This window comes from Lentinus tigrinus, assembly GCF_003813185.1.
Source record: "Lentinus tigrinus ALCF2SS1-7 unplaced genomic scaffold L226scaffold_6, whole genome shotgun sequence".
Lineage (NCBI taxonomy): Eukaryota > Fungi > Basidiomycota > Agaricomycetes > Polyporales > Polyporaceae > Lentinus > Lentinus tigrinus.
The window spans coordinates 943,273-965,543 of record NW_027137915.1 but is presented as its reverse complement, the minus strand read 5'-3'; the positions used below and the strand labels follow the sequence as shown (position 1 = coordinate 965,543).

General features: G+C 56.1%; 9 protein-coding genes across 9 annotated transcripts; 2 read left to right on the top strand and 7 right to left on the bottom strand.

Annotated features, from left to right (window-relative positions):
- Positions 1-29: 29 nt before the first annotated feature.
- Positions 30-2,511, top strand: L226DRAFT_330240 (FAD/NAD(P)-binding domain-containing protein). Its single transcript, XM_067673991.1, has 11 exons — positions 30-130; positions 197-280; positions 333-455; positions 577-921; positions 980-1,048; positions 1,107-1,180; positions 1,237-1,525; positions 1,594-1,697; positions 1,761-1,765; positions 1,819-1,955; positions 2,052-2,511. The coding sequence occupies exons 2-11, from the start codon at positions 230-232 to the stop codon at positions 2,436-2,438; spliced, it is 1,584 nt and encodes a 527-aa protein (XP_067538286.1). The 5' UTR covers positions 30-130; positions 197-229; the 3' UTR covers positions 2,439-2,511.
- L226DRAFT_330218 (uncharacterized protein) lies at positions 2,512-3,041 on the bottom strand. The gene has a single exon (XM_067673990.1). The coding sequence runs from the start codon at positions 2,944-2,946 to the stop codon at positions 2,584-2,586; it is 363 nt and encodes a 120-aa protein (XP_067538285.1). The 5' UTR covers positions 2,947-3,041; the 3' UTR covers positions 2,512-2,583.
- A 71-nt stretch (positions 3,042-3,112) lies between these two features.
- Positions 3,113-6,795, bottom strand: L226DRAFT_504125 (uncharacterized protein; the record flags this gene model as incomplete). The annotated part of the gene is made up of 10 exons (XM_067677965.1): positions 6,385-6,795; positions 6,255-6,311; positions 6,161-6,193; positions 6,062-6,110; positions 5,658-5,854; positions 5,307-5,598; positions 4,738-5,226; positions 4,142-4,662; positions 3,287-4,066; positions 3,113-3,223 (listed from the first exon to the last, which is right to left on the bottom strand). Exons 1-10 carry the CDS (start codon positions 6,397-6,399, stop codon positions 3,113-3,115), a joined length of 2,544 nt encoding a protein of 847 aa, XP_067538284.1. The 5' UTR covers positions 6,400-6,795.
- Positions 6,796-11,083: 4,288 nt separating this feature from the next.
- L226DRAFT_568726 (uncharacterized protein) lies at positions 11,084-11,388 on the bottom strand (the record flags this gene model as incomplete). Its single annotated transcript, XM_067684206.1, has 3 exons — positions 11,084-11,129; positions 11,188-11,293; positions 11,361-11,388. 3 exons carry the CDS (start codon positions 11,386-11,388, stop codon positions 11,084-11,086), a joined length of 180 nt encoding a protein of 59 aa, XP_067538283.1.
- Positions 11,389-12,304: 916 nt separating this feature from the next.
- L226DRAFT_532488 (uncharacterized protein) lies at positions 12,305-12,957 on the bottom strand (the record flags this gene model as incomplete). The annotated part of the gene is made up of 4 exons (XM_067680268.1): positions 12,793-12,957; positions 12,597-12,702; positions 12,569-12,570; positions 12,305-12,532 (listed from the first exon to the last, which is right to left on the bottom strand). Coding segments are annotated over exons 1-4 (172 nt in total), but the record flags the coding sequence as incomplete, so codon positions are not given.
- A 779-nt stretch (positions 12,958-13,736) lies between these two features.
- On the bottom strand, positions 13,737-14,583 carry L226DRAFT_521272 (uncharacterized protein; the record flags this gene model as incomplete). Its single annotated transcript, XM_067678691.1, has 4 exons — positions 13,737-13,842; positions 13,967-13,984; positions 14,063-14,168; positions 14,265-14,583. 4 exons carry the CDS (start codon positions 14,581-14,583, stop codon positions 13,737-13,739), a joined length of 549 nt encoding a protein of 182 aa, XP_067538281.1.
- Positions 14,584-14,688: 105 nt separating this feature from the next.
- On the top strand, positions 14,689-15,031 carry L226DRAFT_329936 (uncharacterized protein). Its single transcript, XM_067673987.1, has one exon. It carries the CDS (start codon positions 14,794-14,796, stop codon positions 14,989-14,991), a length of 198 nt encoding a protein of 65 aa, XP_067538280.1. The 5' UTR covers positions 14,689-14,793; the 3' UTR covers positions 14,992-15,031.
- An 861-nt stretch (positions 15,032-15,892) lies between these two features.
- L226DRAFT_568724 (uncharacterized protein) lies at positions 15,893-17,935 on the bottom strand (the record flags this gene model as incomplete). The annotated part of the gene is made up of 18 exons (XM_067684205.1): positions 15,893-15,910; positions 16,127-16,177; positions 16,235-16,358; positions 16,408-16,432; positions 16,492-16,549; positions 16,605-16,632; positions 16,690-16,749; positions 16,809-16,949; positions 16,998-17,050; positions 17,105-17,139; positions 17,195-17,220; positions 17,273-17,298; positions 17,357-17,374; positions 17,431-17,482; positions 17,534-17,593; positions 17,652-17,665; positions 17,732-17,810; positions 17,877-17,935. 18 exons carry the CDS (start codon positions 17,933-17,935, stop codon positions 15,893-15,895), a joined length of 927 nt encoding a protein of 308 aa, XP_067538279.1.
- Positions 17,936-18,604: 669 nt separating this feature from the next.
- L226DRAFT_330040 (uncharacterized protein) lies at positions 18,605-22,268 on the bottom strand. Its single transcript, XM_067673989.1, has 9 exons — positions 22,096-22,268; positions 21,902-22,045; positions 20,799-21,848; positions 20,668-20,735; positions 20,415-20,618; positions 20,164-20,356; positions 20,055-20,108; positions 19,903-20,000; positions 18,605-19,844 (listed from the first exon to the last, which is right to left on the bottom strand). The coding sequence occupies exons 1-9, from the start codon at positions 22,154-22,156 to the stop codon at positions 18,741-18,743; spliced, it is 2,976 nt and encodes a 991-aa protein (XP_067538278.1). The 5' UTR covers positions 22,157-22,268; the 3' UTR covers positions 18,605-18,740.
- Positions 22,269-22,271: the final 3 nt, after the last annotated feature.

Sequence of the window (22,271 nt, the reverse complement as noted above, 5' to 3'; positions counted from 1 at the left end):
CCGTCGCGTCGCAGCGCTCTCTATGCCAACTGTCATCTCCGCCATCACTATGCCCGTCGCTCGGTTGCCATCCCATTCCGCTTGCCTTTCATCCATAACCAAGCGTTCGCGAACAGTTGACCCCTCCAAAGTGAGTAGCAGTGGAGATGCTCAACTTTCGAGATAACCTGGAAGTCGCTTATTGTGTGCTTTTCAGATTTGATAGTTCACCTATCACCCTTGCTTCGACATGAAGATTGCAGTGGTTGGATCTGGTGTTTCTGGCCTCGGCGCGACATGGGTGGGTGTGAATAGGTCGTATGCTTCATACTCTGACCGCGTCCTGTGAGCAGCTTCTGAATGAGTACACGGGCCATGAAGTCCATCTTTTCGAGGCGGATTCCCGTCCTGGTGGACACGCGAACACAGTTACCTTTGACCGTCCCGGAATGAAGCCCACAGGTGTTGACACGTCAGTAGGTTTTCATTCTTCTACCCTAGGATAGCACTGACATGGTCTGCTGCAACACAGGGGATTTGTGCGTTTCACGCGTTTGCGACACGATCCGTGCTGATCATGGGCTACCTTGACTGTAGATCGTGTTCAATCCGAGCACATACCCGAACTTCATCAACTTTCTGAATCAATATCCGGACCTGGCAGAAAGAATACTCCCGACGGAGATGACGTTCGCGGTCTCCCGTGACATGGGAGCATTCGAATGGGCTGGAAACAACCTGATGACGGTATTTTGCCAGCCGTCTCGACTGCTCGACCTGGAGATGTGGCGCCTCATTTACGACGTCGTTCGCTTCAATGCCAGTGCACAGAGGCTTATCGTCGAGCTGGAAAGCAACAAGGCCACGGACGAAGAGCTCTCCATTGGAACGTACCTCAAGCAGCACAGGTACTCAGACTCATTCCGTGACAACTACTTGATTGTATGTGTTGGATCTCTTCCTTGCGGACTGACCGGAGTATTGACGCGTTGCTCCGCAGCCCATGACTGCAGCCATCTGGAGCACACCCCCAGACAAGTGTGCCCTTGACTTCCCGGCGAGGACGCTGGTAGGTGGCAACTACGTCACTTCAGGACACGCCTTTCCTGATGTTACGTGATCCCCAGATTCAATTCATGCACAACCATCATCTCCTCCAGATTACCGGGAAGCCCAAATGGCTGACCCTACGCGGCGGCAGGTCAGTGTTCCTGATCACACGAGCGCATATACCCAACTTAACCCGTCTTCTACTAGCCGGACGTATGTGCAGAAGATCCTCTCCAGACTCCCGTCTTCCAGGCTACATCTTTCCACCCCTATCCAGTCTGTGAAGTCCACACGCTTCTCCGAGAATGCACACATCGTCGAACTCACAACGGCCTCTGGCGAGACTATGGAGTTTGACCACGTTATCCTTGCCTGTCACACCGACACGACAGTGGATATACTCAACGCAGGTGGTGGGATGACCTCAGAGGAGGCTCGGATCCTTGAGGCGTTCAAGTGGAACAGGAATGAGGCTGTTCTCCACTGTGATGAAAGGGTAGGTTTCCGTATACATGCTCGTAGCTTCTGGTCAGAACTGAACTGACGACCATTGGGACGGAATAGCTGATGCCCAAATCTCGTTTGGCATGGTCGTGCTGGAACTACCTCACGAAGTCCGTGACAGATGCTGCTGGGAAGTATCTGCCCAACGTCAACCAGGTGTCTCTGTGAGTGAATCTCGCCTACTGTTACGCCTGCTTTCAACTAACGTGTCTTGCACGGTCCTCTAGAACATGTAAGTCAACTCCTAACCCGCGCAGACAGTCCTTGACACATGCATATGACCAGACTGGATGAACGACCTGCAACACCTCTCAATGAAAGATCACGGCCCCGTCCTTGTAACGCTCAACCCTCCATTCGACCCTAAACCATCCCTCGAGTTCGGGCGGTACAAGTACGATCATCCAATCCTAAGCGAAGAGGTACGTGCAGCTCCTACCCTTTCCTTCCCCTTCCTATCGCTCACTCCTAATCCTAATCCTAATCCTAATCCTACTCCTACTCACGACACTCCGCAGGCAATCCGCGCCCAAGACGAACTCCCCTCCATCCAACGCACCCGCGGAATCTCCTACTCAGGCGCATGGACCAAATACGGCTTCCACGAAGACGGGTTCACCTCCGGCCTGCGCGCCGCCGCCGCCCTCCTCCAGCCCCAGTCCCCATCCTCTTCTCCCTCCAACACAGCGAAGCTCCCCTTCGAGATCGTCCCCGCCGACAGACGCCCCGACCGCGGCGCGGTATGGCTCGCGCGCGCGTTCGACGCGTTCGAGGGCTCGGGCGCGGCGTACCTGCTCGGCACGCTCTTCGCCTTCGCCTTGGCGGTCTTGCGTGCGGGGGCGGAGCGGCTTGGGCTCGACCTGAGCCACTTGGAGCATGGGGCCAAGAGGCTGAAGCGGGAATAGGCGTAGGCCAAGTGCTGAGGGGCTTGATGGATGCGGAGAGATATGGGCGTGCGCCGTCCGGGTTTCGGCGGACGACTTGCAGTGGACCGGACCATCAACAAGGGGACAGATAACGGATGCTCAGGTTGTGGGATGCATTGATGGTCTAATGTACACGTAGGTGTGTAGATGATTCCTTGAGCCTTCCGAAGCCTATGTAGAGGCGATCACACTGACTAGACGAACGTATGTGTGTACTTTCGGTCCATGCAGATGCAAATGTAGATGCAGTCCTAATGATCGTGCTACGTGTGCACATGCATATGGAGAGAGCGACAAAGGAGAAACCACGACAGAGACGTAACTGAACTATAACGTGAGGAAAACAAAACACGGAAAACATCGTGACCAAGACAACGCGACGACTAGTAGGAGGGGAGGAGGGAAGTGCTAAATAATACAAGATGCGTAGGCTGGGCAGCAAAACGAACGTCGCTGCCAGCCAGTGGCAAATGCAGGGGAAGATCATTACGACACACAGGCGTGGTATAACTCTACACGAACATCGTCCATCTCATCTATACACAAAACTCGGGACTCGAACTCGCGCATCTCACCCTCACCAGTAGGGGGCTCCGACTCTCGTCCATCATCATCGTCGTCATCATCGTTCGCTCATCAGCTCATTATCATCTTCATGACGACCCATGCAAGAGTGAATGCGAGTGAGAGTGCTGCTCCGGCAGGCTAAACCGCACCTGGCTCCGCGGCGAGTCGTCATCCTGCTGCTCCGTCTCCGTCTGGGTCTGGCTAGCGCTGTTGCTCTCGTCCGAGTGGTGCAGCGGCGGCGTCCCAGTGTTCGGCGTTACCGGGGTAGTCGGCGATAGTGGTGATGACACCCCTCTCGACACGTCGTCCGCGAAGCGCACCGACCGTGCAGGAGACATCTCGCGACTCGGCGCTGCAGAGCGGATCGAGTCAATGCGCCGGTGCGTTGGACGTGGATATGCAGGATGCGCTCCCGAGCCCGACGGTCGTGACGTGCGCATTGCTGAGCTGCGTCCCCGCCGCTCGCTCGGTTCCTGCTCTGCAGGGGTCTGCGCCCCAGACGCATTCCGGCTCTCGTCCTCGTCCTCGTTCGGGTTGACAACCGGCCGTCGCGAGCTGAGGTTGTCTTCGCTCTGCGAGTGGTGGATCGTCTGTGGTCGCTGCCCCAGCAGGCCACGGCGGATAGAGAGGCGTTTGCGCGAGCCCTTCTGGCCCTTGTGCTTCGGCGACTTTCCGCGTGCCGTGCCTCCCGCAGCACCAGAGCCGGAGGGTTCGCCCGCGCTCTGGTCCGACATCCATCCCTCGTCCTCCTCTTCCTGCTCGTTATCGTTCCCTCTGGTCGTGCTCGACGGCGAGGTCTGCGGGCTCAGCGCATGCATCACAGCGCTCCCCGCCTCCCGCGTCCGCCCCTCAATCTCGTGTGCTTCGTGCTTGATCCCCTGCTCCGCCTGGGTGAGGGTCTTCTCCAGCTCTCCGGGCGCATGCCGCATTTTGTGGCGGATGTCGTCCACGACGCGGTGGGACGCATCCCCTGCTACCTGGAGCTTGTGCGACGTCGTCTCCGAAGGGGCAAAGGCGTTCCGCTGTACCTCCACCTCGACCTAAATTGCACATGGCGTGATCAGCGGTGGCTCTTCCCCACAGGCACAAGCATAGTGACAGTACGCGATACTTACCTCATCACCAGGCCCTCTGCGGCGTTCAATGACATTGTGCGGGCCTTCCTTCCACTCCGCCAACACTTCCGTGCCATCTGGAGGGTTCCCACCCCTAATCTCGCCCTGCTGCCGTGGGTCCTGCTCTCGCTCTCTATCCTCCTCGTGCTTTTCTTCCTGCGAGGATGTCGGTTCTACGGGGGTAACGCTGCCCTCCGCATGCCCGTCCTGGTCGCGGTTGATGACGATCTCCTCCCCTGGCTGAACATGCCTGATCTGCGTCGTCCACTCGGGCAGGTATGAGCGCCTGCGCGAGCCAAACGTGCCAAAGGTGTCGTGCCGCGACCACGTCCGCGAAACGGAGTGTACACGGCGGCCGAAGGTGAAAAACGGGATGGAAAGGCCGTGCACCGCGATGGAGATGAGCACCATGAACGCGACGATGGGCTGAATGGACGCCGCGAGCAGCTGCTCCTGCCCGTTCGGCGGGCTCTCGGGCTCTGGGAGCTGTTCGGCGGCGAGGGTGGAGATGAAGACAGCACCTGATCAGAAATGAATCCCGTATCAGTAATCTCGTCGCTCCATATAGAACGTCCAACTGAGACCGGCAAACGCACCGATACCCATGGGGCCGAAGTGTCCGCTGAAGATCGCCTCGCGGAACGTCTTAATGTCGGGAATCCACTTGTATAGCGCAACGACCACGGGGAGTCGGCGGAGAATCATGACGAGGATGCCGACAACAATCAGGCGCCACACGGAGAGCGTGAGGTCCGAGTTGGCAAAGTCGCTGAACGGCATCCATGCACCGACGAAGACGAAAGCCGCAATGTTGAACAGCAGATCAATGACCGACGAGAATACGGACTCCTCGGTCTGCTTGTTGAAGAACCCGTCCCATGCGAAGGCCGTCCCGCACGAGAAGGCGGCGAGCAAGTCGTCCGAGCCAAGCAGCGTCGTAGCACCGATGGTCAGCACCGCGAGTGAGACGTACTGCGCAACGTAAGACTGTCGGTCAATGAGATCCTTCCGCTCGCAAAACTTCATGAGGTGCCGGAACCCAAAGCCCAGGAGCGCGCCGAAGACTACGCCCATGACAACTTGGTCTGCAAGTTACGTACATCGGAAGCCGGAGCGTTGTCCGAGAATTAGCGCTGACATAAACTTTAGCGGGAAAATGACGTACAAAGCCAAAGAAGAAGGAACCAGTCGGATATGGCACGTCCCGTCGACTTGTCGATGGTGAGATAGAGGGCGATGAAGAGGAAGGGGAATGCGGCGCCATCGTTGCAACCACTCTCCGCCGCGAGGAGATGTCGCAAATGTGCTGGGACGTGCTTGTCGGCGTATTTACCGCCGACGACAGCGGCAGCGAGAATAGGATCGGTCGGAGTAAGGCAAGCGGCGACGACGAGGGAGGAAAGGAAGTTGAGCCCAGGAATGAGCGCATATATGAGCGCTCCGGACACGAACCAGCCCTGTAGAACAAGCCGAGTTAGCTGGTTCCTCAAAATGTCCCAGAATAACGTAGACAAACCCATGTCATGACGGGGCCGAGCAGGAAGAGCAAACTCTTCCAGTGTCGCTGCATGTATGCTTTCGGCAGTTCGACGCCTATTGCGAATACTCCGATGGCAAGTACGACGCGGGTAACTTCGAGTGTTATGGTATTTGTTGTTGCACGGTCGCCGTCTCCCCAACCCCTGGGATCAAAGATGTTGGCGCCATATGGTCCTGCAAACGTCAGCGTACATTCAAGAATTGCCAAGAGATATGCAGCGAGATAGGACCGGATATCAAAGGCGACTGCACGCCCAACCACGGGTGCGGTCGCGCCGGCGAGCATTTTGCAGGGGCGGTCACGTAACGCTGCCGAAGCCCCGACTCCGTGCGTCGGCGGCGGACCGTGTCCATCTGGGCCAACAATGGAAAGCTACTCACCTATGACCACGCCAAATACAAACGCCCAAATTGCCTCTCCGATGTAGAGCTGCGCACGTTTTAGAACAAAGGCCCGACCGGAAGAACGTGCGGGCATACCTTTTCACGGATGAAGAGGGAAAACATCCCGAACTGCGGAGGAAGATGAGGCGATGCCATTTCGAAGGGGACCGGACTGAGAGTGGGTACTCACCAAGACTACGAAGCCGCCGAGGGCTGCATAGACAATGTGCGGGATGGAGACTTCGAACTACAGGAGCCGGATTAGCATGCTTGGAAGGCTTGGGAGAGCGGGGAGAGTGCAATAAAGGAAGACGACGTACTGGATGGAATCTCATGGTGGTAGTCGCAGAATGTCGCGCGTCTCGGTGTATTTCTGACGTCTACGGTCGTTCTCCAGCTCCGCGCGATGAGGAAGAGAGAAGAGAGTCGCAGGTCAGGTCGTAGAAAAAGTCGTTCAGGTCGTGGTCGTGAGGGCGTCGCGGTGGGAAACGGCAAGGATGAGTGGAGATGATAACGGGGTACGAAGGGCCTGAGCTTCGGTGGTGAACATAAGCCCCTTCAATGCCGAGCGGCGCGGGATGCCCAGCCGATCGTCCAAGGTGGGGAGCCGAGACCAGACCGCGGGGTACAGTTCCTGCTCGGCGTTCGAGGCGCAGTTCCGTCGCTCGTCCTTCGTCTGTGGCTTGCAGACACGCTCGGGAGGACACGACGGGAGACGACGCGGGACGCGGTTTTATGCACGACGAGCAGCGGCTCACTGCGGCTTTATGCACACACGCGCTCGACCCAGGCGCTCCGGCGGTTGCGTCAGGGTCCTCCCCATCACGCGACAGGAAGGTGCGACCCACGAGGCTGACTCAGATTCACAGATCCCTGTCCACAACGCCTGCGTCTGCAGCGTTGGCCACCTCTCCCGCTGCTACCCTGCCTCGTACCTCCACCAGCTGCGAGTCAGTCCTTGCTCATCGTCGCGTACAGCGAGCAGCGCCGCGCCCGCCAGACGCGCACTCCATGGGAAGCGAATCTGACAGCCGCCTCGTCCAAGCCTCCAAGGATCACACGCCAAACACGCGTCCGTTCGCAAACCTGAACCGTGCTCGGGGCCCCGCCCTCCGCGCGACATGATTGGGCATCGCCAGCGTGTGGCCAACGTTGTGGGAAGGCCTCGACACCCGAGCGTCCCTTGTGAGCGACTCCTGCGACTCCTTGGCTCCATTGACTCCCGGGTCTAACTTCCAGACAGGTCATCTGCGCCGCTAGCTGCAGCCCAGGGTTCCTCTGTCCGCCGTCACCATATTCGCCCCCACACACGGCTTCGGGGACACACAGGGGCAGCCCACAGCACGGCCTGTGTATTGAACATCCGCAGAGCATCGCTGCGGAACGCATCCGAGCCTTCCTGCACCTCCCTGCCCTCACTCGGTGCCGTAATGAAACCACCTCCGTCCACACGAGGTCGCTGCAAAGGGTTACAGTCCGCTCCTTATCTTCCGCTCGACAGTTCGCTTACAAACGTTCTTCTCGTTTGAAGCTCATTCTCCAGGAACCCTTGACAAACTCGCGCACGAGTTTCTTTCGCCAATGCGGTCGCGGGCGCGCACCATACACAGCAAAGATACACCACCCGGCGTCGTGGTGATGGTTGCCTCAGCCTTCTGCACGAGGAGCTGGTCACGCAGCGTTTCCAGGAACAGATACAGCCTTGCTGCTCGAACACAAAGCAAGCCGCAATCACGATCGAAGCTTCATATCATGCAACACGCCGGACGTACCTGCTCGCGATAATCCTCGGTAAGCCAGCTTCACCGTAACTCATGAACCCACCTCCCTCGCTCCCCGTCGCTCATCCTCCCATTCGACAGTCGTGTGTCACTTAGTATTCCGCAGCCACACTAATTAAGCAAACAGAAAGTCTATCACGAATGACGTCCCGAGCCTCATGAGAAGCGTCCGCGCTGTTATTGCCATACGCCCGCGGACATAGGCTCGTCGAGCTCAATCTCGCTTCATATAAGATCGCTCGACGCCCCGCCTGCGGCTTCCGGAACATGTCTGAATGCGTGCGAAGGCTCGATACATGCCTCTTCAAGCCGGCCCTGCCCAGCATGTCAACGCCTCCCCGGAGGCTTTCCTTTTTTGGAACGTGACTTCGCAGTTCTAGAACATAACGCTGCGCTGCGCCCTAGCCGCGTCCCCGAGCTGCATTAATACTTCGACCTTCGCGATCGCGTTGAAGGCTCTATTCGGACAGTAGTCGGACAGAAGAGGAGCTGGAAGCTTCGTTAGCCTCAGGGTAGGGAAGAACCCGCCATGGCGCCGCGGTGTGGGTCTAGTCTCAGCTCTATTGCCACATCTTACATCCTTCGTCACCGCAGCGCCTTGTCCTTGGAAACTTGGGAATGCAGACTGCGCCCTGGTAGAGCCTTCCTTTAGCTCCCTTCGTGTTCCGTCGCGAAGTCCCCGTGTGTGGACTCTCCGGCGCTTATGCCGGACTCAGACGCCGTACTGTCACGAAACGATGGACCCTGAAAGCTAACATTCAAGCCTAGAACTGGACCCACGAGGAGTCCAGACTCGCCAAAGAGAGAACAGGTCTTTGCGGAACGAGCTCAAGCCAATGATGTGCGTACATACTGCGATCGCCTGCTCTTCCTCGGTGCTGACACGTTTAGCACTTGCGTACGAAGAGGCTGGCCGCCATTGATACGGGGCATCTCGTCGAGTTAGTATCTCTAGCGAGTGATACGTCGCTATTCCTGCCCCACGATAGTAGTCGTTATATCACCATACGCCGGTGCCGCGCCCATGCATCCCCGACAAGGAGGTATATGAGAGTTGGACTCAAACATTATGAAAATGACGTATAGCGGTTCGTCAACGCGTCAGGCATCGTCCTCCTCGCATGATTCATTACTCTCGGGCGGTAAGAAGCTCCACAAGTCATACAACCAAGCAGTGGACCCGAGAATGATCCTCCAGAGGCAGTTATGGACAAGACGACGGAAGCTTCCGGGCCTCTCAACACTTAACGCCACAGCGCACGCAGCGCTTATCGACATTGAAGCTATGTAGGAAGAAGTGGAACTGGTGAGTGGCCACAAAGCCACCAGCACATCTGATGACGAGATCGAAGATCGAACTGATACGTACAACAGACATATGAGACCGCAGGGGAAGCACACGACCGCCATGATGGTACCGAAAACGCTGTACTTCTTTGTCGGGTCGTGTTGGCCCGCTGCGCACATGTTCATGACTTCAAGCAGCAGAATACGACGATGAACAGGGCTTTGAGCACGCCAAGAGGAGGGTACTCACGATTTTGTTGATAGGCCTTGCCGTCTGGTGACGAAATAACAGATTATGGAACGCAAGCCTGAGGAGAACTTAATAGGACGAAGCTGGGCAGAGGCGGTTGCGAGCACAGCTCGGGAGTTTACGGCGAAAATGAAACGAGCGACGTCGAGTAGGGGGGGCGGGAGGCCTTGGGAAAGGGATAGCACGTACGGCTTTGCCTGTCAAGCTGCAGTACGTACCGCCATTCATACCTCCTCATCTGAGTCTACTCCGAGCTGAGCGACCATTGAGCTCGGTTTTCCTGGGCGACGATTTGACCGGAATGATAGGCCGCCTGTGAGCCTCATCCGGGAATGCAGGTGTAAGTCCACATTGTCCATTCTGCCGCGTCGAAGTGATGCAGCTTGGACCTTGCAGACACTTGGTCGTGAGCTTCGATGGACGTGATGTGCAGACCGTTGTTGATACGTGGCATCCCGTCGCGCTAGCAGAGGTTGGCATATCTGGCGAGTGGCACCTTCCTATATATACCGTCTCTTGCTCATTTTTGCCTATAGTGGTGCGATTCAAAGTCATAAAACTAGGGATTTGAGAACAATCATCCATAGTCATCATTGGGTGAGATGCAAGCTTTCGAGTCTCTCAACACTTCACGCCACAGCGCACGCAGCGCTTTTCGACATCGGAGCTAGGAGGAAGTGGTGAGTGACCGGCACATCTGATGACGACGAGGTGGAAATGATGCATACAAGAGGCAGATGAGACCACAGGGGAAGCATACGATAGCGGTGATGATCCCGCAGATGCCGTACTTCTTTGTCGGGTCGTGTTGGCCCGCGGCGCACATGTTCATGACTTCGAGCAGCAGAGTATGATGATGAGCAGGGCTTCAAGGAGCGCGCGAAGAGGAGGGTACTCACGGTTTTGCTGGTAGGCCTTGCCGTCCATGTTTTACGAAGCTCAGGCGTGAATGATGATGGAAGAATAGGTTATGTACAGCAAGCCCGAGGGGGATATCAGGACTGAGAAACCTGGGCAGAGGTGGCGGGAAGAGCTGATACTGGTGTGTGGACTTTAACCTATGCCATGCCTCTTCTTATATCTCTCCGGTTGACTAGCAAGTACTACGCCTGCCGGCAGGTCAAACTACGACCAGCCCTCGCCCGCCCAGGTGACAGATCGCCACAGCCTGCCGCCGCACTGTGCCAGCCTCACCAGCCGCCCACGATGGTTTTGCAATGTACACGCCCACCGTGCTGAGGGCGTTTTTCGTGCATTGGCTGCATGGTCACTATATTCGGTGTCGCGTAGCCCGCTTTAGCCTGCGGCTGTGGCGACAAACCTCTCACTCATCGGTCAGTACGACATCCATCGCGCTGCCTCCCATACTGATGTTGCTAACCATGTTACCTTCCTCTTCCCTCACCATCAAGCTGAACAGGTCATTGAGGGACCTCGTCGATACGCAGTGGTCCCAGCATTTGACCTGTCTCGCGACGCCCTTATCATGCTTCGCATGAGATCCACCACGGGTGACAAGCTGTTCGAGGCGAGTGCATGCATCATCAGCTATTGAACGTCCGTGTCGCAAATATGAATTACGTATTGTGCAGTTCAGTACAATTGTACAAGCTTGTTCGACCCGATAAAACCCAGAGGAAGCAGCGAAGAAAAGCAAGTATGACCGAGTGTGCATGCAAACAAGTCCACTCCATGGCTCGTTCAGCACTTCGCGCCGCACCGCACGCAGCGCTTCTCGACATCGGAGCTGGAAGGAAACCGAGTGAGTGGCGGATCATGCGTGTTATGGTCGAGCTGATACGTACAACAGACAGATGAGACCGCAGGGGAAGCACACGACGGCCATGATGATACCGAAGATGCCATACTTTTTCGTCGGGTCATGCTGGCCCGAAGCACACATGTTCATCACTGGAACAGACGTTGCGCCATGAGCGACACGGGTACGACGTGCTGAGTGGAAGGGAAGAGTGCTCACGGTTCTCCTGGTAAGTCTTGCCGTCCATTTTTACAGGTCAAAGGAGCGGCTGTTGGAGACAACACAGGTCGTATGCAGAGAGATGACCGCAGTGGATCCGGCAAGGATGCGAAAGGGCGCGATTGTCCTTGGAAACCACAGGTACGTTCATCCTTATACCTGTCCCACTTGCAGGCACCTGACCCCTCCAAAAGGAGCCACAGGCTACAACCCAAACGGTGACGTCGCCTAGATGGCGGTTTGACATAATTGACACGCCGCCTGCGGTCTCAATTCATACATCCTGTCGCGATAGTACCATGATGCTGACCATAACGCCGCACCGTGTCGGCGATTATCAGCCGCCCGTCCATACTGTACGTGCTAAATCAACAAGGAGGTGGTATTGCCTCGCCGATACAGGGGGTCATGATCATAACATTACGGTGTGTCCTACACGTCTGCTTTTATGCGGGCGGGATGCGGTTACTGCATCACCCGGGACCGCATATAGCGTCCGACTCGGTGGCAGTGGCGATGAGCTACACAGCAATCGCAGATATCCCGCTCTACGGTAAGTACAGCCTCACGAATTTGCGTGTTCCCTTGGTGCTGACTATGGTATCTTGGTTCTCAGATTCAGATAACAGTATGGCTAGCGAGCACTGCCAACTCGCATTATCTCGATCGGGATGCAATTGTCTGCGTCGAAGCGCCGACGAACATGTGTCAAGGTGCGAGCAACAAGATCATGTAAGTGCCACTCGCGCTCACGTTTGATATGGACGGAAAATTTGACCTCAGACCTCAACCTTCCGACTCGGACCCACGATGAGTTCGGAGGCTGGATCGTCTTGGCGACGTGGCTTGAATGATTGCTTGCTCATGGGCGTGCCGCGCAAAGGGTTGTGTCGATCTTCCTAGCCGGTGCCAGTGGCTACCGGTACACCCTCGCGGGAGCAATGTGCAGGGGGCTTTTCAACACCATCAAACGTACTCAGTGCAAGTGAGTGAACTCCAGGCAAGACTCTCCCAAGCTCTCTCACAGTGCTGGCGTCTGAAAGTATCGGAAAATAGAATAACGACTGTGGTACAAATATACAGAGGTCGGTCACCGACCCGCAACGATACACCAAGGGCACAGGGTCGCTCAGACTTTCGCGCCGCACCGCACGCAACGCTTCTCAACGTCGGTGCTATCGAAGGCCGGTTAGCTCGTCGCCTCAGTCTGCAGATAACGAGAAGCTCGGTACTCACAAGAGACAGATCAGACCGCAGGGGAAGAGCAGGATGGCGCAGATGATACCGCACACGCCGTACTTCTTCGATACATCGTGATTGCCCGAAGCGCAAAGGTTCATCACTGAGCGACAGTCAAACATCCGTGAGTGGACAAGTTCGATACTTCCTCATCCCGCTATAGCGTGGCCAATATAGCAAACATGACACTCACAGTTCTCCTGGTAAGCCTTGCCGTCCATTCTTGCAGTGGTGATTGACGATAGGGAGTTAAGTTATATAGTGGGTGCTCGAGACGAAGAGGAAAATGTGATGAGAATAGAAGACAATCAAAGGTATATGGAGGGGCCCGAGCACGAAGGCTGTCAAGAGACGGAGATGAAGGAGAAGTATGAGCTCCTCCTAGCAAATGTGCGTCGTATTTATACCCCCGCCAAGAGCCATAACAAAGTGCGGTTGCGGTACTGATTTCAGAGACCGCCTACCGAACAGCATTCGCCTACGGACAGCCGCACCTTGGTCTCTCCGGATATGCCGTACTTGACACATCGACTTCCCCATCACGACGATTTGCGCTGGAGGCCGCCTGTCGACATATTGGAGTTGAAATACGAAGGAGCTTCGTCGTTATCGCAATCTCTGTCACTGGGACGAGTCCTTGTTTCTTGACAACGAGGCCAAGGAGCGCATGAGTCTGAGAGGGGATTTCTGACACAGTTCGAAGGGGAACTTGGAGGTATGCACATTCGCCAGTGTATGAAGGTCTTCACCAACCCGCTGGCCATCCTCTGCGAGTACTTTCAAATTGTCTATACGACCCTGGCCTCTAGAACTCATGGGCTCTGAAGCTGAAAATCTGATGGCTGCACTGCATGCCCGATCTATCGCCACGAGTTACGAGTCAGGAGCTCTTAGCCTGCCGCCCAACTTCAAACACACTTTGATACGGTTGAATTGCAACCTTGACAGTGATCCGAAGTCAGCGGTTTGCAACACCATGCCGCAGAGAGCAAGAGCCCATGTACGTGCCGTAACGTTGCAGTTCCCTTGCGTTCTGACATGATTGATTCAGAGTACAGGGCTTCATGACCGACGCGAGGCAGAAAGCTGCCACAGTAGCCCGGCATAGGATTTGAACGTTTGGACCACGAACCGCAACTACGTGTCGTTCAAGTTGCAAATGCGCGTGATAGAAGCAAGATGCGATAACGAATTACACAATGGAGGGACAAATACGTAGCCTAGAGTACCCCATATACAATTTCTGCCACACTACCGTCACAGAGTCCGATCAGACATACACAGCGTCGTCAATCAGAGAGGCCCGTATTTGCAAACCAACCAGTCGGATGTGCCTTCAACCGACACGGGACCCGCAACGAACGCACCGCTTCTCGGAGTCCGCACTACAGCGAAGAAAAGCGCGCACGTCAGAACACCGTCCACCACGCGGCTCGGACGAAGTACAACAGAAGATAACTCACAAGAGACATATGAGACCGCACGGGAAGCAGACAATAGCGGTGATGATACCAGCGATGCCATACTTGGTCGTGACATCGTGGTTTCCCGCCGCGCATTGTGCAAACACTTGAAAAGCAAATTCAAACGAGGCGTCAGTCTCGTTCTTGTTACAGAGGCTGCGGGAGGAGATGTCTCATAACGATACACGCTACTGAAACTCACGTTGTTGCTGATACTGCTGACCCGCTGTCATGTTCATCATGGGGGTCTGTGAGGGAGGATATCCGGCTCCGCCACCGACACCTCCTACGCCCCCAACACCCCCGACGGAGCTGACTCCTTGGGGCTGGGCGAAGTACTGCTGCTGCTGCCCTTGGGGGGTTGGCCCCTGCGGTGTGCCGTACTGAGGGGTACCATGCTGTGATTGCGGGGTGTATGCCTGTCCTGGGCCCGGAGGCGGGTGCCCTGGTGGCGCGTATGCCGCCTGCGGTTGAGGTGGAGGGGCCATGTAGCTGGGAGGCGCAGCCTTCTCGTCATTCATGTTGACGATAATGGTGGTAGGTGTTGTGGGGGGAAGGAAGAAGGGAAGACAGGGGCAGGAGCGGAAGGAGAAGAAGAGAGGAGGTGGGGGTATGCGGAAGGGCTGCTAGATAGGGACCTCGAGAGGCGGAAACACCGAATGGGGCTGCCAGCCGTCGAGCGTCCCTTTCTCTGAGACTTGGTTCCTGGTAGGCAGTGCATCTTCTTTCCGATGCTCAGAATCCTGTCCGGTGGGGCTGTCGCGGTGTCAGGCTGCGTGGATTGCAGACGAACGGCAACCCGTCGCTTACCACGACCATCATATTCTTGCTGCGATTTTGACTCTACATTGAGCGTGAGGCCGTGCGCATCAGCGCTCGCGCCCCGTTTTGAGGAGCGTACAAAACGTGGATCAAGGAGCAATATGTAGTGGGCCTAGCGGAGGCTGCGATCTGTCTGTACTAGTCACAGCCGCGCTGTCGCGTTGTGAGACCTGCCAGCTACATTGAACTACTGCGTACTCACGAGCACAACATATCGAGCAACACTGTGCGGCATCGATGCGTATGCCCTGCTGAAGATGGAGTTTTGGAGATACACGATGACGAGACTTGAGAAAGAGAAGGGATTTCCGTAAATCCGGAGTGGCTTAGTCTGTTCCTGGCAGGCGCGCGCCTAGAGTCCGAGGAACTCGGCGCTTGAGAGCCAAGAGTATCCACGATCACGCCGCAACGTCAACCAGTTGAATGACGGACGATGAATCAGGCTCGGGAGACAAGTTTTGGATGCTATTGGGTTGTCCTGATCCGTATGCCACACAATATAACAAGGTGTGAATACCTAGCAAGCAGAGAAACTCAGCAATCGCCCCAACCAGTCCAGAGATAAGTATTCCGAAATGCGACAATCCGAGCTCTAGGCAGCGACGAGATAGATGGAGTTGAAAGCGAAGGTATCCCCATTAGAGATTAGGGGGGTACAAAGGGATGTACGTAACACGTGCGAACAGACACATCCGTAGTAGTAGTCGACTGACAGGCGAGAAGAATTTAGAGCAACAGAATGGCGCGGGCGAATTGGTAACAGAAAACTTTGGACAACGAAGGACAACAGCGACGATGCGGGAGGCGATAAGTTTGGCAGAACGGGTTGAACGAGAAGGAGCTACACTATGGACACAGCCCAGGTTGTGGAGGTGGTGATGCAGGGGAGGAGATGGAGATGGCGCAATAGTTGTCGAAGAGGGCTACTTAATAGGGATACAACAAGGGTAGGTGGGATGGTGTCGCGCCGGAGAAGGGAACGAAACGAAACATGCCGCTGGCAGAGGATTACGGCTTCCCGTCCTTCTGCAAGATATCATGGTCAGCGATATATGATCAAGAAGCTGCCATTCATCCTACGCACAGTCTAATGTTACAATCCAACTTGGATTCGATAGCGTCGAGAGAGATGCTCCTGTCCGTGTCCATTCACCACGCTTCCGCATACGTGTGTGACTGCATCTGTAGTAATGCTCTCAATCAGGACTTCATTCCATGCATGGGTCTCATTCGGGAACATACCGGAGACAGAGAGCTTTTCTGATCAGACTTGCCCGGGGAGATCGGCGATTGCTATAAACCACAGATAAACAACTTACTCTTTCTGCCGTACAGCGTGAGATGACATACCGCATGGGCCTCAGGATCGAGCTGGATAGTTCGCTGGGTGACCTTGCCAACCATAAGGAAGGTAGGCATGGTGGTCGTCTCGGCGTCGGTGCCACGACCGCGGCTTACTCGTCGTGTGTTCAACCTGAGCGGGGCTGTCAGAGAACGCGTTGAGCAAGGTGCATGATACTTACGCAGCGAGGAAGGAGTTGGCGTATACTGGTGGTGGGTTTGAGCTTAGATCAGCCACGCGATATAAACAGGAAAGGCTGTCATACCTTTGCTCAGCACAAAGTAGAAAGCCATGAAGATGAAGTTGTCTGGCATGAAGTTGTACTGGTCAAACGGCGCATCAGTGCGATTTAGATACGGATCTGAGGTGCTATCTCACCAAGAGGAGCGTTGTGAAACTGATCACACTGTAGACGCGCGCCCCAGGTCAGCACCGCACGACTCCCAGATCTGCGGCGACATACCTTGTCAGCCCTCCTGTGCTGATGGCATAGATGATCAGCGAGTTCACGACTGAATCATCCCTGCATCGCAGACATTCAGTATTCCGCGACGTCATAAGTCAAAAGGGGTAAGTACTCACTTGCCATGTCCCGTGCGGAGGCCACGGAGGAACCAGCAGAGGGCGGCAGCGATGACGACGTCCGTTGCCATCCCCAACGCCAGAGAAAGTGTGCCAAGATTCTTCTCGCTGCCGATGTTTGCCAGGCTGTCCAGCTGGAAACTGCGAAGGGTTGAGCGCCGAACGACGGCGAGCAGGGTAGACACCTACGATTTGACTGTGTACCAGCACGCGACCCCAAGTTCGCCAAAGGTGAGCAAGAGCTATGCGTCTGATGAGACTCTGCGGAGAAGATGGAATGGTGAGCATGAACTCACAATAAGACCCGTCACGGGGATGTTCTCCTTGCTGACTGTGAACCACTATTCAGTATCGCCGGATACTGCGGTAAAACCTGTGAAACGTACACCTCCATACACGAACAGCGTAGTTACTGCACTCACGTGAGTTGAAGAAGCAACACTGGAAGCGAACAGAAGACTCACAGTTTCACGATTGTCCCAGTCACCACCTGCACCAAATGACATCATGAGCATGCCGTGAAGGTCATCGCTACTCTCATCACTTACGCCGACCATGATTTGAAGCTGAAAGACGTTCAGTCATTCGGGAGAAGACGGGGGGAATATGCATGCAGACTCACAACGAGCGACCATACTGGTGGCGCCAGGAGGATCGTTACAACACCCCAGTTGCTACAAGAGGCTGAGCATGCATTGAGATAGAGACATCGCGTGCGTACGCACCTGACAAGATACGTGTACACCGCGTGTGCGATGAGACATTGATCCCCTACTTCCAACAACCTGACGCAAATTTCACATCAATATACTGTTGCATTGTTCGAACCGCCGACATACACACCATAGGCCAGCGACCTAGAAAACGAAAAGTACATGGTCAGTGAAACGGGGAGCAACAAGACCGAGCCGGTCGCGACGCACCAGCCACTTGTAGAAGCGCTTGTCGAGGGGATAGCGTTTGAAGTACGAGTAAGCCTGTGTGCTGAGGACTCCCAAGCACCTGTATGGATTTCGCGTAACGTTGAGTGAACGTCCCATTGCCAATGCCAGGGAAGGGTGGACGTACAAACTGGAGGCCGCAAAGCCGGCGAAAGCCGCGCCAAAGGTGTTGTCCGTGTTTGTCATCTTCAAGATTCCAGGCAGGACGCGATGGGCAGGGTAGTCCGAGGCGGACACGAGAACGAGGGATTAAAAGAGTGTGAGGGCCTCAAGTGCTGCGAGATGAGGCACTGGACAAGCGGGAACCTTAGGAAGGGGGTGACGAACGGAGGAAAAGAGGAGTAAGGAGATGGAGCGCGGGTGAGCATGCGGGTGCGGTGATGGTCCGGGTTTGCACACTCAAACTAACCCAAGTCGCGGCCGGGGTCTGCCATTGCGATCCATCGGGGCAAGGGACACAGCGCGACTGCTCTCTGCAGGCTCATCCCATTCTCCGGCGTCGAATCCACATCCGGCAACTTGTGCAGCATCACCAGATTTCGATCTCGCAAGAAAGACCCTCTTCAACGCATAGCGATGTCCTCTGCTCTCACCGCGCCCGCGCTCGCCGGTTTACAGTCCCTCCGCGCGCAGAAAATCTTCCGTAGGTGCTGTCAGCGGCACCGCAGAAACGCCGTCATACCTCAAGCTTCGTGTAGCATGTGCAGCGGAAGTTTGCTCACCTGCGCCCGCCGACAAATATAAGTCTTCATCGCACGCCCCGATAAAGATTTGACACTCAATTGAAACCAAGCTTCTCGTCCTCCGGCAAATCCTCCCCCGGACTCCCAACCATGCCGCGTCTCCCTTCTCGCGGTCCCCCATCACCTTGTCGCTCTTCCATCACCCCGCACTAAATGAACCCCCTGACCTTTAGCCGGTTGAATTGATGGCCTAATATCGTATCGTGTCGCAGTGTCGCATCCTGACGTTAGCCTTACATAGTAACATGCTAGCACCGTCGTTCAGACGACCCCCGCTCCCCGAGGCGGGCCGTGCACAACAGCAGCGCGGCGGCAGCGACGTCTGTTTGCGCCTGACGTGCAAGCCCCCTCACCACATGGCCCGGCGCGAGCAGTCGCTGGGGCGGCGCACTCGAATCACGACCTGCTCGGTGGCGGTGGCGTCCGCTCACGACCGACCGAAGCGCGGCCTCGTCTTGGCGGAATGCGTCGACGCCGCGCGCGACGAGATGACGCACGACCACTTTGACTGTGCTCGCGAGCAGCGCGGATGGCCCGAGATGCGCAAGAACGTCCGCCCGAGGTTGTTGCAGATCCAGGAGGCCCAGGCTAGAAGTCGTAGTCAAGGTACGGGGAGATAGCGCTAGCGACTCCGAGGGCGACGACGCGACAGGGTCCCGTTCTGGACTCCGCGCCGAGTGCGAATCCGTGTGCGGGTCGGCCTTAGGATCGGCGCGACGTGCTTGGCGGGCTTGCTGGGCGACGGGTAGAGCAGTCATCCGCAGTATTGCGACTGTGAGTCTCGGGTCCGCGACTGCCACCAGATCCTCGGGATGGAAGCGCAAGGCTGAAGGATCTTCTTCCGCACTGCAGGGAAGTCGCGGGCGTGGTGTGATGATCGCGGAGGAGAATCCGTACGGCAACGGAGTCCGTCTGTCACTGTCAGTGCCTGAATGGGGGCTAAGCAGGGCATCGACGTCGAGAATAGGCGGGCGTGTGCTCGCATCGTCATCCTCGCGAAACGAGGTGCAAAAGCCCAGCGCGGCACCGAGCGCCGGCGTGACTAGCGTCGTCATGGAGGGCTTGATATCGACCTCCTGTTCCTCCGAGGTCGGGTGTTGTGCGCGTTGGAGACCACATGCACGACAGAAATCCTTCCCGCGTGGATCGCTCTCGCTTGTGCTCTGGCGTTTACGCGAAGACGTGGATTGCATCCCTGACTGCGCTGCGTGGGCTCCATCCGGACGTAGGAAAAGACCCTCATCTTCGAGCCAGCGGAAGACGTCGACAGTAGTCAGGGGGCGCAGGTCTGCATTCGAGGATTGGGATGCAACATTATTGTATGCCTCTCGCAGTGCCCGCGCCCGACCCATCTGCAGGGTAAGGTCATCAAATATAGTACGTGATGTTGATACATTGCACCACACTCACCTCGATAGCCTTGCGCCTGCCGTAGTGCATGTTGCAAAGAGCGGCGGGTGTTGAGACCAGCGTATACGGCAGCCGTGCTGTAAACCGACCCTTGACGTCTGGTATGATGTAATTGGTTGAGGAGTCTGTGTGTCCAGGTACCAACAGCTTACCTTTCAAGGTCATGGGGAATTTCGACAGCAACGACCTGAGCTTGACAGCGTATGCTATAACCACATTGTATGTCAGTTAGGGAGAACGTTTCAACGATATTGCACCCACCGGGCTCAGGTTCTTCTTCTTCTTCAGGGACCGCAGCGGCATAGTCCTCTACAGCACCAGCGACTTGCTCGTCGTCCCAAGATGGCGCCTTGAGATCTTCGCGGGCCGGAAGTAACTCCGTACTGCGATCGAGCTCGACATCGAACACCTGCTCCTCTCCCAGAACGGCGCTTGAGTAACGCATCGGATCCAGCTGCCAAGATGCATATAAGTACCGACGCCACCCATACTAGTTTACACGTTTTACCCACCTCCACCCAGTGCTCAATCTCGGTTGGGGGGTTCATTGAGCCGGCCCATGTCAGCGTCAGCCGGGCGAGGAACGGGCGGTCCGTGGTGCTCGTGATCACGAAAGGCGGTTCGGAAACCTTGATGGACTGAATAAGGGTGGACGGAGGAGGATCAGTCGCAGAAGCGACTGTCAAATTGCTAAGAACGGAGGAAATGGGAAGTGACTGCGTGGGATGATCAGTGATGAACGAGTATGCCAGCCGACAGACATACATATGATGGGGAAGTAACGACGAGCCGCCACCGATGCGAATGGGTTGGCCTGTCAGGCGGGCGTCGTTCTGTAGGCATGCAGGTATGCGATCAGTGAAGGAGATCACATCCTCGAATTAGATGACACGTACTAGGAGGAATGAACAGACTGTAGTCAGCCACCTGTACGCGCGCGGCGATGTGGAACCGCGTCCCAGACAGCATCTGCAGTCGGGAACGCTCACCCTTAGCAGCGTGCTCTTCCCCTTCGCCGTCTCCCTCGTCTGGCTTTTCATCGATGGTCGCAGGTAAATCCGACAAGGGGACGACTTCATCCAACTCCTTTCGAGCGGCGTTACGGTGGTTGTAGGGCTTCCGCCACATACTCCGGGCTTGCAAGCCGGAACTCCCAGAGCTGCCTTGAATGTCGACAGGGTCATCCTCGTCGGCACGGACGTTGATTTGCCGCTGCTTCGGCGCCCGGCCGAGAAACGGAGCGAGTGCAGGCGTGTCAACATGGTAACCGAGCGTACGAGAGACATGCGAGCTCGACTGAGTGGCCGGTGGCGGTGTTGGTTCAGGCGGTGGAGACTGCGAGGGTACCGCTTCTGACGGGACGGGGAGTGGGGAGTCCGACGCCTCCATCTTCACCTGAGGAGCGGGAGACTTCAGGATTTCCGGGAGCTTGACATTTTCGCCGGCACCGACAGCAATCTCGAACAACCGCTTCAAGCTGGGCAAGCTGACACCGGCAAGCTCAATCCCGTTTGCGACGATGAAGTCGCGCTCCGCCTCCGGTACGAGCACAGCGCAACTCTGCATGCATTCGTCATGACTGCCAAACTCCAGTTGATGCCGTAATCGACAATGGTTCAGCAGACCTTGCAGGTTAGAAAAGTCCGATCGCGAGCACACGGAGCAGGCGAGCTTTGCTATTTCGGGAGGGTTGGTCGAGGTGTCGCGCAGGAAGAGAAGTCTCTTCGGCGGGGCGGGAGGGGGACGGGCAAGTCCACGAGTGCGAGTAGAGCGAGAGCTGGTACGGGAGAGAAGATGGTCTGTAGGCGGTACGACGGAAGGGGGTATATTCGCTAATGGAGGTACGGGGGGCGGGGCAAGGTGAGACTCCCTGTTGTATATGAAGGCGCATGGTTCTTCAATCGCATCTAGAGCATCCAAAGCAGCTTCTCGGAAGCTGCCAGAACCTCCATACAGTATAAACATGCTGGTACAAGAGGGACTGCATGCTGCGACGCACCATTTGTACTAGTCCGGAGCGATTCCCGTAGGAGTGAAGCCCATGTCAAGCGGGCCTGGATGGTGTCCGCTATCCTCTGACGTATTGCTATTTCCAAGTCAATCTCTTCCAGTGCAAGCTGTTGCAGGGTGGGTGTATAAGGGTCTGAAACAGCTTCAACGACTGTACTCTGAACTGGGATAGACCATACATACCAGACAATCTACGTCTTTTCCTCGGTCTGTCACCGTCGAGGCCAGTGTTCTCGTCGTTCATATTCACGTGCTCCAGTAGCAAGTCTTGTCCACCCAGTGTACGCACAGAACAGCCATGAGATTCGTCCAGCGGGTAAAAGGAAGAAAGGGCATTTCTTTGCGCAAGTCCTGCTTGA

Bases quoted from the DNA above. Each gene is read 5' to 3' on its own strand.
- L226DRAFT_330240 (XM_067673991.1), top strand. From the start codon at position 230: ATGAAGATTGCAGTGGTTGGATCTGGTGTTTCTGGCCTCGGCGCGACA. The intron at 456-576 runs GTAGGTTTTCAT...CCTTGACTGTAG, and splicing joins CCACAGGTGTTGACACGTCA to ATCGTGTTCAATCCGAGCAC. The intron at 922-979 runs GTATGTGTTGGA...GTTGCTCCGCAG, and splicing joins TCCGTGACAACTACTTGATT to CCCATGACTGCAGCCATCTG.
- L226DRAFT_330218 (XM_067673990.1), bottom strand. From the start codon at position 2,946: ATGATCTTCCCCTGCATTTGCCACTGGCTGGCAGCGACGTTCGTTTTG.
- L226DRAFT_329936 (XM_067673987.1), top strand. From the start codon at position 14,794: ATGCTCAGAATCCTGTCCGGTGGGGCTGTCGCGGTGTCAGGCTGCGTG.
- L226DRAFT_330040 (XM_067673989.1), bottom strand. From the start codon at position 22,156: ATGAACGACGAGAACACTGGCCTCGACGGTGACAGACCGAGGAAAAGA. The intron at 20,736-20,798 runs GTACGTGTCATC...GCATGCCTACAG, and splicing joins CAGTCTGTTCATTCCTCCTA to AACGACGCCCGCCTGACAGG. The intron at 20,109-20,163 runs GTGGGTGCAATA...ATGTGGTTATAG, and splicing joins AGAAGAAGAACCTGAGCCCG to CATACGCTGTCAAGCTCAGG.